The sequence below is a fragment of the Globicephala melas genome, chromosome 3 (genome assembly GCF_963455315.2).
Source record: "Globicephala melas chromosome 3, mGloMel1.2, whole genome shotgun sequence".
Taxonomy (NCBI): Eukaryota; Metazoa; Chordata; class Mammalia; order Artiodactyla; family Delphinidae; genus Globicephala; species Globicephala melas.
The window spans coordinates 20,124,753-20,136,895 of record NC_083316.1 but is presented as its reverse complement, the minus strand read 5'-3'; the positions used below and the strand labels follow the sequence as shown (position 1 = coordinate 20,136,895).

At 35.3% G+C, this 12,143-nt stretch overlaps 1 protein-coding gene across 3 annotated transcripts in view; it reads left to right on the top strand.

Moving 5' to 3' along the window:
• The window catches only part of CDH10 (cadherin 10), a 192,945-nt gene that overhangs the window by 133,210 nt on the left and 47,592 nt on the right, over positions 1 to 12,143 (top strand). For 2 of the 3 annotated variants that reach the window (XM_030856467.2, XM_030856466.2), the window contains exons 3-5: positions 2,105 to 2,399; positions 3,933 to 4,052; positions 4,603 to 4,770. In XM_030856467.2, coding sequence (XP_030712327.1) covers positions 2,105 to 2,399; positions 3,933 to 4,052; positions 4,603 to 4,770 — 583 coding nt within the window. Of the gene's footprint in view, positions 1 to 2,104; positions 2,400 to 3,906; positions 4,053 to 4,602; positions 4,771 to 12,143 lie in introns of those variants that run through there. The other variant, XM_070045129.1, reaches the window with a different exon arrangement.

The window sequence follows — 12,143 nt, the reverse complement described above, 5'->3', positions numbered from 1 at the left end:
GAGCAAAAGTCAAACCTACTCAGATAAATATCTAACTCTATAACATTTTGCATACTGGAAGGATACTGTCTCCAGTTTTTATTTTTCTAGGCTACAGGTCAGTATGCCTATTCCAATTTATGACTATATTTTGTATGAATATTAAAAAAGACAACATGCTACAAATGAACTTATTTACAAAACAGAAACAGACTTACAGACATAAAAAACAAACTTATTACCAAAGGGGAAGGAGGAAGAGGGATAAATTAGGAGTATGGGGTTAACAGATACACATTACTGTATATAAAATACATAAACAATGAGAGTTTACTGTATAGCACAGGAAACTATATTCAATATCTTGTAATAACCTATAATGGAAAAGAATTTTAAAAAAAGAATATATAACAAAATCACTTTGTTGTATACCTGAAACTAACACAATATTGTAAAACTATACCTCAAATTTAAAAAAGACAACATGTGCATGATGATATCTAAGTTATAATATATGCTTTATCAAAACTTGGAAAATCTACACATTCTTTTTCTATTTCTTATCAGATAAAAAGCAAAATAAAAATTTTAAAGCATAATCTCTTACTGCAAATAAGGAAATATGATCTTAGCATTAAAAAAAAAAAATTATTGGTGTGGTGGTACAATTAGAGAAAAACTTACAATCCTTGTGTTTTACAAAGCCATGCTCTGTTCCTCCTATGGCTAAGTCTCTCCCTCAGGGTATGAATTCCGTGACAGGCAGGGGGATATTCACATCTGGAACCTGCACATCCATTTCCAGACGATCCTTGAAGTACTTGGGACCCATTATTTCCCGCCCAAACATCCTTGAACTTGCTTCTAGGACCTGGAGAGTCTCTTCTCCAAGTCAGTCTACCAACGGCCAGATTTACCCATTGTTATATGTACCCTTAATCCTGAGGGCTGGCCTAGTGTGCATCTGTTAAAAAACTATATACAATCACCCCTCCACATCTGTGGGCTCAGTGTCTGTAGATTCAACCAACCACAGGTGGTAAACATAGTGCACAATCCATGGGTGGTTGAATCCATGGATGTTGAACCCATGGATACTGAGGGCTTACTACACTATGCCATTTTATGTAAGGGATTCAAGCATCCTCAGATTTTGGCATCCACGGGGGTCCTGGGACCAATCCCCCACAGATACCACAGGGCAATTGTAGATGGAATTTGCCCATGACACATGGGCTCCTGGGCAAGCATTAGCACTGGGATGGGATGTGGGCTAGGCTGATATATCCACATGAATGCATGCCAAGCTCTTTGACATGATGACTAGATTGTGGAAGATTAGTGTTGTGGGCATAAGCAAGGAGGCAAGAAAAAGGCTTGCCCTACATTGCATTGTTTCTACACAGAACTTGTTGTTTGCAGTTGTTAAGAAGATAGATTTGACAAGGTAGGAGACTAGATAGAGCATATTTTATTTTATGGTTTACTAATTTGATTTATAACTTAAAATATATAGGCAGGTGTTATATAGACATCTATTCTGAACCCCACAAATATTTCTGGGGCAGTTGTTGTCATTCATGTGAATCAGAGAATGATGGGTAGGGCTTCTAACATAGAAGCCATGTCTCATGCAACTTTGCCTGTCTTACAGTTCTTAAAATATTGCTAATTCCCCAACAGAAATACAATAATTAAAAATAAGTTTACAGGAAATAAATTTCTTGCATAATATGAGAGTAAAAGTATTTGCCACTCAAAGAAAGAGATGAGAGAAGCAATGTTTACACCAGCATATCAAGACTAATGACTTATGTCTTTGTCAGGAGTTATTTGCCTACGGAAATGGTTATTTACCGAGCAAAGCAAAGAAAGGAGCTGTGTTTGGTTTATTTTTATTACTTTTTTCCATTTAGAATAAAAATCACACTGATATGTAAAAGGCTAGTCCTATTGTTTAAAGTATATAGATGAGTGTGATCATACTTATTCAACTCTCATTTCAAGAACTAAGATAACTGACCCCATTTTTCAAAGATGTGACCTGAGAGACCTTCTTTGAATTCTTTCTGCATTATGTATCTTCAGACATTATCATGGATATGCTCATTTTTATTCCCCCTAGCTTCATTCAGACCAAGATAAAGGAGATGGATCCCTCAAATATATTTTGTCTGGAGATGGAGCTGGTACTCTTTTCATTATTGATGAAAAAACAGGTGACATTCATGCCACAAGAAGAATTGATAGGGAAGAAAAGGCCTTTTATACTCTACGTGCACAAGCTATAAACAGAAGAACTTTGAGGCCAGTAGAACCGGAGTCTGAGTTTGTGATCAAAATCCATGATATCAATGATAATGAGCCCACATTCCCAGAGGAAATTTATACGGCGAGTGTTCCCGAAATGTCTGTTGTAGGTAAGTTCATTTACAGTGTTTATGACGGTATTCAAAAAGTATAAAAAATAATTATCAAGAAATTCTTAAAACATTATGATCAATTACTTGAAATCATATTTGACTCCCTGCTAAGAGTACGTGTTTAATCTTCTGAATTACGAAACGAGTCAGGAAAAAAAAAGGATGAATGCATTTCTAATTTCCTATGGGTTTGTAAGTTTCTACAGTACAATAAATAGACACTTCCTTCAAAAATCCAAGAAAATACCATTGACCTTCAGTAGAAAACTATGAAAATGCAAATTTTTGTCACATGGATTTGGAGAACAGCTGTGTAAAGTCCTGACTCCAAATATATTATAAGTACACTTAGAACACCATAAATGTAATCTAGAGTCTACATATATACTCTAGTCATAATCTGCCTAAAGAGTTTGTCTGGATTATCTAGATGTTATGAACATTGGAATTAATTAGATTTTCTATTACTTCACATTAAATATTTTAAAACATCCTTTCAATTTAACCATTATATATAAAACTCTGCTGATATAAATCTCTTATTCAAATAAACCAGTTGAAAATCAACAGCTAATCACAAACTGATACAGAATTTAAAGTTAGGTTGCAGAAGCAGTAAGACAGAAGGCGTGAAAAAACTGGAAGTATAACATTCAAGAAAATAGAATTCCTTTTTCGATGTAAATAAATGGAGGGTGTATTTGTAGGCAAAGAAAGTTAAAATTGATTTCATGTTTTTGCTAAATAGAGAATCACAGAAAATTAAACATCAAAAAACAATAACATTTTTAGAGATAATGTATTTGGATTTAGTAGAATAGATCATTTCTCAAATGTGGGAGAAGTATAAACTGATGAAACAATTCTGATACATTTTTTCCTTGTAAAAATTTTAATAGAAAATTTCCAACTGCAGTTCTCAAAAGCATTGTTCAGAGATTATTATTTAATATTTACTTCACTAAATCCCAAGGACTTTTGGCAATCACCTTAATATAAAGCCCTTTTATATATTTTGAACTTTATTAAATAGCTTCTAATAGTTCTTGGGACTTGGGATCATCTTGGATTGTTTCTAAATTTAGAATTTAATCTATTCATAAAATCGTATTCTAGAACAGATGTTAATTATTTTTATAGTTAATTAGTGGAGAGAGAGAAAAAAGAGCATACTTACTCCTTTGTGATTAGATATGCCCTTTACACAAAACAAATCTGTTATGTGAAAATGAATTTAAATATCAAACCCGAGCATTTGTAAAGTGTCTGCATTTATTATAATCTGATACACTGTAGCATTATCTATTGCATGTATGAAAATACACCTGTTGGCTAAATAAAATATGTTGTTGAATTCAAAGTTTACCTACAATACACTATATATATATTATTTTCATCTAAATTATATATGAATGTTTCTTTAAGAGGTCATTATTAAAGCCAAAAATCATTGAAGTCTTCCATGAAAACCAGTGCTTTTGCTCCTCCTTCTGGTACTGTGCAGAACTAAGCTGAATTTGGATACTTCAGGTACTTCTGTGGTGCAAGTCACAGCTACAGATGCCGATGACCCTTCCTATGGGAACAGCGCCAGAGTCATTTACAGCATACTTCAAGGGCAGCCATATTTCTCTGTGGAACCTGAAACAGGTCAGGAATCATGAATCAGTGTTTGTTCATTTAGTAGTCTTTATGATATTTATAAGTAAAAAATAAATAAATAAATAAAGGGCTTCCCTGGTGGCACAGTGGTTGAGAGTGCGCCTGCCGATGCAGGGGACACAGGGCCACAACAGTGAGAGGTCCGTGTACTGCAAAAAAAAAAAAAAAAAGGTGGGAAAATAACAAAATCCTAACATTAATACTCACAGAAGAATGATGATGCCACAGTTAAAGATTTAAGAACTCAGAGTTGAATGATCGAGCGAGCTAATGGGAATATACCTGCTTTTATGTTTTTGCATCTGGGTTTAGGGCAGTAGACAGTGCATACGATATTCTTTAGGAAATAGAAAAACAACACAAATCATCAAATATTTACATAGAATCATTTTTACAATTTCTAGACAATAAAAATTAATAGCAAAAGCGTTTTCATCTTTCAAAAATCACTACTATTTTGGATTTACAATTGTGAGCTTAATCAACTAATAATTGAGATTTTAATGAGCATAATAAAAGTTTTTCCATTTTCTTCAAGGTATCATCAGGACTGCTTTACCAAACATGAACAGAGAAAACAGGGAGCAATATCAAGTGGTAATCCAGGCCAAAGACATGGGTGGCCAGATGGGAGGCTTATCAGGGACCACAACGGTCAACATCACGCTGACAGACGTCAATGACAATCCACCACGCTTCCCCCAGAGTAAGCTGTCTTTAATGGTGTTTCTGCAGGGCAAAAGCTTTAGAGTAAAAACAGAAAAGAGGAGAAAAAGCAATTGTCAATCATTTCATTTAAAACAGACCAAAACTGTGCTACAAAAATGAAGAAAAAAAATAGATGTATATGCTGATGAATTCACTGTTATCAAAAGATAGAAGTTAAATATTTCAAACATAGTTCATTCAGAGACAGAGGGATCTATGATCACAAAACCACTCTCTCTCTCTCTCTCTCTCTATATATATATATATATATATATATACACATGCAAGTTTACATATGTACTGTCTCTCTCTCTCTATATATATATATACATATATATAGTCTATCATCTAAGAACTATTTCTGTCAACAAAGGAAATGTTTTATTAAAATAAAAACTAAATTATACTTCTACAATGAATGTGTTTATTTCTACTTAGAATTTAATAAGGAAGATTCTAACCCAAGGGTAAAATTTTTCAATAAAATAACTAAGTTGCCATATTGTTAGAACTTAGCCAGAAAGAACTACATAGGGGGAACCTTACAAACTAATCAGACTTCCATTTAATATCACTGTGTCAGACTTGCATGTAATATCTGTGTTTGGAATGGCAGTCATACTAAAGCATTTTGTTTTTTTGATTTATTTATAGATTTATTTTGTGGTTTAGAATGAAACCTTCAAATTCTCAAAATAAGTCAAGAAGAGGTTAAGAACCATTAGCTTCTGACCATATAATTACATTTATTTATTCTCCTTTCTTATACAAATTTGGTAGACATGCAGCTAGAGAGGATGATATTGGGTCTCAATGGACACCACCAAGACTCAGCCAATTTCCTGCTAATCTAAAAGACCCTTTACTTCAAGATGGAATCTCACGTTGTTAGGAAATGTGGCATAAAACACAGGCTTTAGTATGATCTGTGTTTTTAATTTTTAACATTTGCTGTGTATTAACTTCTAAATTGATCCCCCAATTTTAGTTTATTTGTTTTTTGCCTTAAATAACTTTGTGATAAAGTATTAAAGTGTAAAAAGCAATAGCTTTTCGTGATATTTATATCTTTATACTAAAGACCATTACACAGAAAGAATTACAGTCTAAGAATTCACTGTATTATTTTGACTCTTTAAAAGCATTTCACCTCTTTTCTTGTACTATTTTTATCTAACTTTATTAATAGTGCATGATTTTAGTTGAATTGTTTAAAATCACATGTGTGGAAAGATTACAAAATTCAGAGAGAATATTCTTGAGTGGACTAATCATATGCTTATGTGTTTTTATGATATTTTGTTAGATATTTAAGGTACATGCTCCTCAGGATTGCTACTGTGGTGTTTGGCCCAAAACACAGAGAAGGGTGTTTGCTTATGCTGTTTTCAAATTATCAAGTTTCAACTTCAGGTTACCTTTAGCATCAGCAGGGAAAGGCAAACCAATAATAAATCTTTATAGTTCTTTTAGAACAGGTCTAAAGACATGCCTCGTTGCACTACAATTTAAATTTCACATTTTATATGTATTTCTAACCACCTCTTAGCATGATCCTGTTACCAGGAGAATGGACATGCAAATATAGGAGAACAAACTGTTAAGTGGTTGCATAATCCACAATGAGCAAAAATATTTGTGAAAAAAGTATTTTATGAGTAATAAATGACCATTAAGAGGATTATTATAGTTTAAATTCTCAGGAACATATATACATGTGTCCAAAATACAGTCCATTTAAAAATTATGCATTTGATAAGCAAATTAATAGATTCTAATTAAATGGAAAAACTAGACATTTGAAAGATGAAAATATCTGATAAAAATTCATTTTATCATTTTTCTTCTACTGTAACACCTTTATTAATTCATTCACTAATTACTTTCTTTTCTTTTGTTAAGTCAGAATTTGTGGTTGGTATCTGGTAGGCACATTACACAAGCCTGACATAATAATAATAGTAATAATAATTAAAAAAAAGAAACAGCAATAGCATAACATGTTTTCTGAATGGCGTTTTTATGTCACCCTGTATCAGTTATTTACTGACCTACTTTATTTTATCAAAACAACTCATTGAGGTCAGTATTCTGATCTCCATTCTACAGATGAGAAAACGAACATTATAGACATTAAGGCCAACTGCAAGTAATAGCAGAGGTGGTTTGAAGTCCATGACCAACTCCAGATGTACAACACAATATATTATGAGAAGTTTTAGAGCATCCTGTATCTTGTCTCATTATTGTTTAATTATAGATGGAAACATAATTTATGGATCTTTGTTTTCTCAATTATCTTTTCTCCTATGAACATTTGCAACCATATCTTACTGTTGGGAACACTCAGTCATGGCAATTAAAATGTTACTTATAGTCTAAGTCACCTAACATGCGGAAAACTAGTTTTTAATTTCTCATATTATTTCATTAAATAGCCGAGGTTTGGAGGGAGTTCCACAGTTTATGAAGACCTTCATATGTAGCATATCACTGAAACTTGCAACTAACTCGTGTAGACTCATTGTTATTATCCTTATACCCAATATACGGAAGAAGTAAAGGAGGTTCAGAGTGGAAATAATAAAGAAGACAAACTAGTACTGCCTAATAGAAATATGCAAAACAAAAATGTGTGCCACAATAGTAATTGTAAATTTTCTATCAGCCATATTAAAAAAATAAAATAAGCAGGAGAGACATTTATTTTAATCATATATTTTAACCCAATATTATCCTTTAAACATATCATCAATATAAAACTTATTCAGATGTTTTACATTCTCTTGTTCCATAATTCTTTGAAATATCCTCTTTCATTAAGTATTTTCCAGTTACACCAAGGCTCAAGTCAGACTAATGACACTTCTAGTCAGTAGCTGCATGAGGGTTAGTGGCTTGGCTAGTGGCTGCCATATGGGACAGTTCAGGACAGACTGTGGAGTCATCCTCTTGAATCCCAATGCTGTCTTCTTCACTTAGTAGCTTTTTCACCTTGCTCCATTGAACTGACCTTTTAGTAGAAAGGTGCCATTTCAGTGCCTTTCAGTAAAACTGGATAGCAGTGCCTACCCCATGGAGTGGTAAGACTAAATAATTTAAAGCAGGGTCCCCAACCCCCTACCAGTGCGCAGACTGTTAGGAACCAGGCCGCACAGCAAGAGGTGAGCATTGGGTGAGCGAGAAAAGCTTCATTTGCCACCCCCCACCGCTCCCCATCGCTCGCATAACTGCCTCAACAATCCCCCCGACCCCATCCATGGAAAAATCGTCTTCCATGAAACCGGTCCCTGGTGCCAAAAAGGTTGGAGACCGCTGATTTAAGTTATATGAAACGCTTGACTCAGTGGCTGGCACTAGTGTATTTATGTGCTCAGTAATATTGATTTGTGCAAGTACTGCTGTATTATTATTATTTTTCAATATTATAAAAGTAGAGTCAAAACTTAACCTTTCATACAGATTGATCCAAATTCCACATTTCCCAATATGGTACATCTGTGGAAGATAAAAATCTCCATCATTTGGAGGGGACAAAGACAAGTGAAAGCCCACATGTCCTCCTTCATTGTTTAGCTTATTTATTGTGTGGGTCTATAACAATCATTCTCAATCAGGGACAGTTTTGTCCCCCAAAGGACATTTAGCAAGGTCTTAAGACATGTCTGTTTGTCTCAACTGGTGGGTACTACTGGCATCTATTGGGTGTAAGCAAGGATGCTGCTAACCATCCCTACAGTTCACATGACAAAGAATTACCTGGCCCAAAATGTCATCAGAGGTGAGGTTGAGAAACTTTGATATTATCTGAGGAACTGTTCAAGTGAAATCAGAAATTTTTTTATCTAAAAATATTTATTGAGAACACTCTTGCACCAAACATTATTTTAGAAAAAAGACATATGAATATTGTTAAAAAAAAAACAACTTTTTTTTGTCCCTATGACCTTTCATTAAAGCAGGGGAGGCAGATGATACATAAGAAAACAATTCTATACATACAAGGTATTGGCTCAGTTCTGGTTAAAAAGAGGAACACAAGTGTTCCAAGGAAAAGGATAAGGGAAGGACTTGCTCAAGAAGGGATACTAAATCCAAACACTGAAAGATGGAATAGGCTCACCATACAAAGAGATGGGAAAAGTCCTTCAAGCAGAGGGAACAGAATATGGGAAACCCTGAGTTGGAAGTTGAATGATGTTGAATAGAAGTTGAATATCAAGAAATGAAGACCAGAGTGGTTGGATCTTACCAAACAACAAGGAGGTTAGTGGGAGATTAGATCAGGGAGCCCTACACTCACAGGAACATTGGCAATAGTCAATTATTGTTGGAATTAACAAACGCATAACTGTGTGCCTAAGTTACCATCATACTCTTGTGATTTTAGAGGTATATAAATATGTGAACATTAATAGGACATGTACACCTTAGTATGATTCTAAAAGAGAGGTAATGGATTAGAAGGCTGGGGTGCACCTGAAAACTGAGTTCCAAAAGTCTTTTAGGTTCTTTTGCTCCAGATATTAAATTGTATTTTCACTACCAAAACAATATCTCTGTTGAAATTATTTCAGAATCCTGGATTATTTCAAGTGACTTTAATTTTAAAAACAATTAGTGAAGACAAAAATCTATTGTTTACCTTCCACTGATAAGCACTGTGCTTGCAATTAAGCCCATGAAGGTTAATAAGTTTTGTTACCAGAAGGGGCTACTTTTCAGGGCCCAAGAATGGGCTCTTGTCTAACACTCTGAAATGAATTGTCCAAGGAGACACACATACCGACAAAGCAAAAGACTTTATTGGGAAGGGGCATCCGGGCGGAGAGCAGCAGGGTAAGGGAACCCAGGAGAACTGCTCTGCCATGTGGCTCGCTGTCTCAGGTTTCATGGTAGTGGGGTTAGCTTTCCCGGTTGCCTCTGATCAATCATCTTGCTTGTGCCCATATTTGCTCTGACTCAGGGTACTTCCTGGTGGTGCGCGCATCTCAACAAAGATGGGTGTTAGTATGAGGGTTTCTGGAAGGTTGGCGGGACATATTATGGGCTGGCATCTCCTCCCTCCTTTTGGCCCCTCTTGAATTCTCCCATTTAGTTTTCAGTGGCAGCACCTTGTTCCTTACTGAGATCTCCTGTTGTGAAACAACCAATGCAAGCAGTTATTATTGTGCCTGGCCAGGGCGGGCACTTTCCATCAACAGTTCCCTAACATCTTGATTCCTGATTACAAGTGGCTTACTGTCGAGGAGGGGAGAGAATATTTCAATATGAAATGACATGTCTGACAGAATTTAATGGGTGTATGGAAGAGCAGCACTTTTCCAAATATGGGGAAGGAGGATTGAGTGCATCTTTTGCAGTGAAAGGTTTTCTGGAGAATTTCTCTTTTGATATAAATCCTTTCTTCAGACTACTAAAAGCAATAAGGGCAGGAAAGGAAGGAGAGTTCATGAAGTTGGGAATTAGCAAAATTACCAATGTAGGATATGCAAAGGGCATATTCTGTGCAGGTAAAAAAAAAAATGGTAAAGGACTGCTTCAAAGCGGTCATGAGGGTTATCTTTGGTGATGCCTTTAATGTTTGCTTTTCTATTTTTTATCTATTTTTGTAACTTGATACAAGAAAACCAGAATAACAAAGGATAGAAAAGGACAAATGAGACAATTGCTTCGAAGTCAGATAAAATGAGTGCTGAATAGCAAAATGGGGGTAATTGTGGATGATCTTTCCCAATCGGTTTTAGTAGAAATCATTTCAAAGAAGCTGGAGGGTAGTAAATTGAGGAATAAAAGAAAGTCAGGAAGACGATCAAAGAAATAATGCCTGCACTTTAAGAAGCTGAGGTGAACAAGAAAATGAAATAGAAAAGGAATATATTGTAATAGTTAAAAATAAATCCTGGATTAAGGGTGGTTCAGTAGATAATTTTGAGAGCCTCCTTTGTCCAGGCTCAAAGCAGGAATTAGGGCTTCAGTGGCCAACCAAGGACATGGACTACTGGAGGAAGGTGTAGAAGATAAAGTGATAATCACATGAATACATAATATGATGTCTGGCAATGGGGTAAGTGTATGCAGAATAGAAAGCAGAATAAAGGACTAGAGAATGACAGGGGTGCTATTTTAGGAAGCATGAATAGGGGAGACTTCTCGAAGGAGACCTGAATAATTTTAAAAACTGAAAATGCATAAAATTAGACAATTCAGCTCCTCTAGACATCAGTTTCTATATGTACAGTACTTAGAATGCTACAATTAAGAAATAAGGTCATATATAAAATGTTTTCAGTAGTAACTGTAACATATAAAGGTTCTCCATACACAAGGGTTTTTCTCCCCTTCCTTCTTCCTTCTCAAGGAGTATGACCAGTGTTTCAAATCTTGTCTTTATTGCTCTGATGCTGTGCTGCTATTCATTAATGGCCCACAAGAGATGAAAAAAAGTGCCTTAAGCCAGGATATACCTATAATCTCGGCGATGTACCTCATATGAACAAATGAACATCCATGGATGAGGACTCCAGAGCAAATGTTCCTGCTCTCCAAGCAGTCAGTGTTCAATGGTCCTTGAATTTCACTATGTTTCATTGTGCTAACAGAGACAAAAGTTATACTCCATCACCTGTATTCTATCCACCTGGTATTCTCACTTGAATATTTTAGTCTCTTTTACGTCACATCCTTCCTTCTTTCCCTAACATCAGAAAAACAAAATAGGCTCCATGGAAAAGGTCTATGAAGAGATTAAATTACTGGAACCTGATCATTGTAGGGCTTGGCAAAAACACCCAGAACAATGGAATTTGTGCCCAAATGGCCTTTTAAAAAAGTGGCTCTGGAAAAATGCTATGATACTAATTTTCATCTAGACAAGAATCAGTGATTAAGGAATAGCTGATCTGCAGAGATGAGCACTGAATAGCAGCTCCCAACATCTTTGTCTTAATACAGAAGAGAATGTTGTACGGTAAGACTCTCTCAAATCCATTCCTAAAAAAGAAGAAAAGAAAAAGAAAGACAAAACAAAAAATAGACATCAGAAAGGAAGGTCCAGGCCTAGAAGAAAAGAGTTTACGAAAGCGGTTATGTCGATGGTCATGGTCCCAGTCAACCAGCTGGTGCCTAGGACTTGGCTCTAGTACTTGGATGGGACAGTTACTAGGACTCAAGAAGAAAGAAAGACTAAACATCTGAGATCAGGTAAAAAATTCCAACCCACAAAAAGAGCCAACTCTAGAACATAGTTTGAGAAGACCACAGCTTGTTATTCAAATGTAGCTGCTCTCCCACACATTGTATCACAGAAAAGAGAGAGGAGATTATTTTTCTCATCCTACTTAACAGTGAGTATGGCCTCCAGAGAAATCC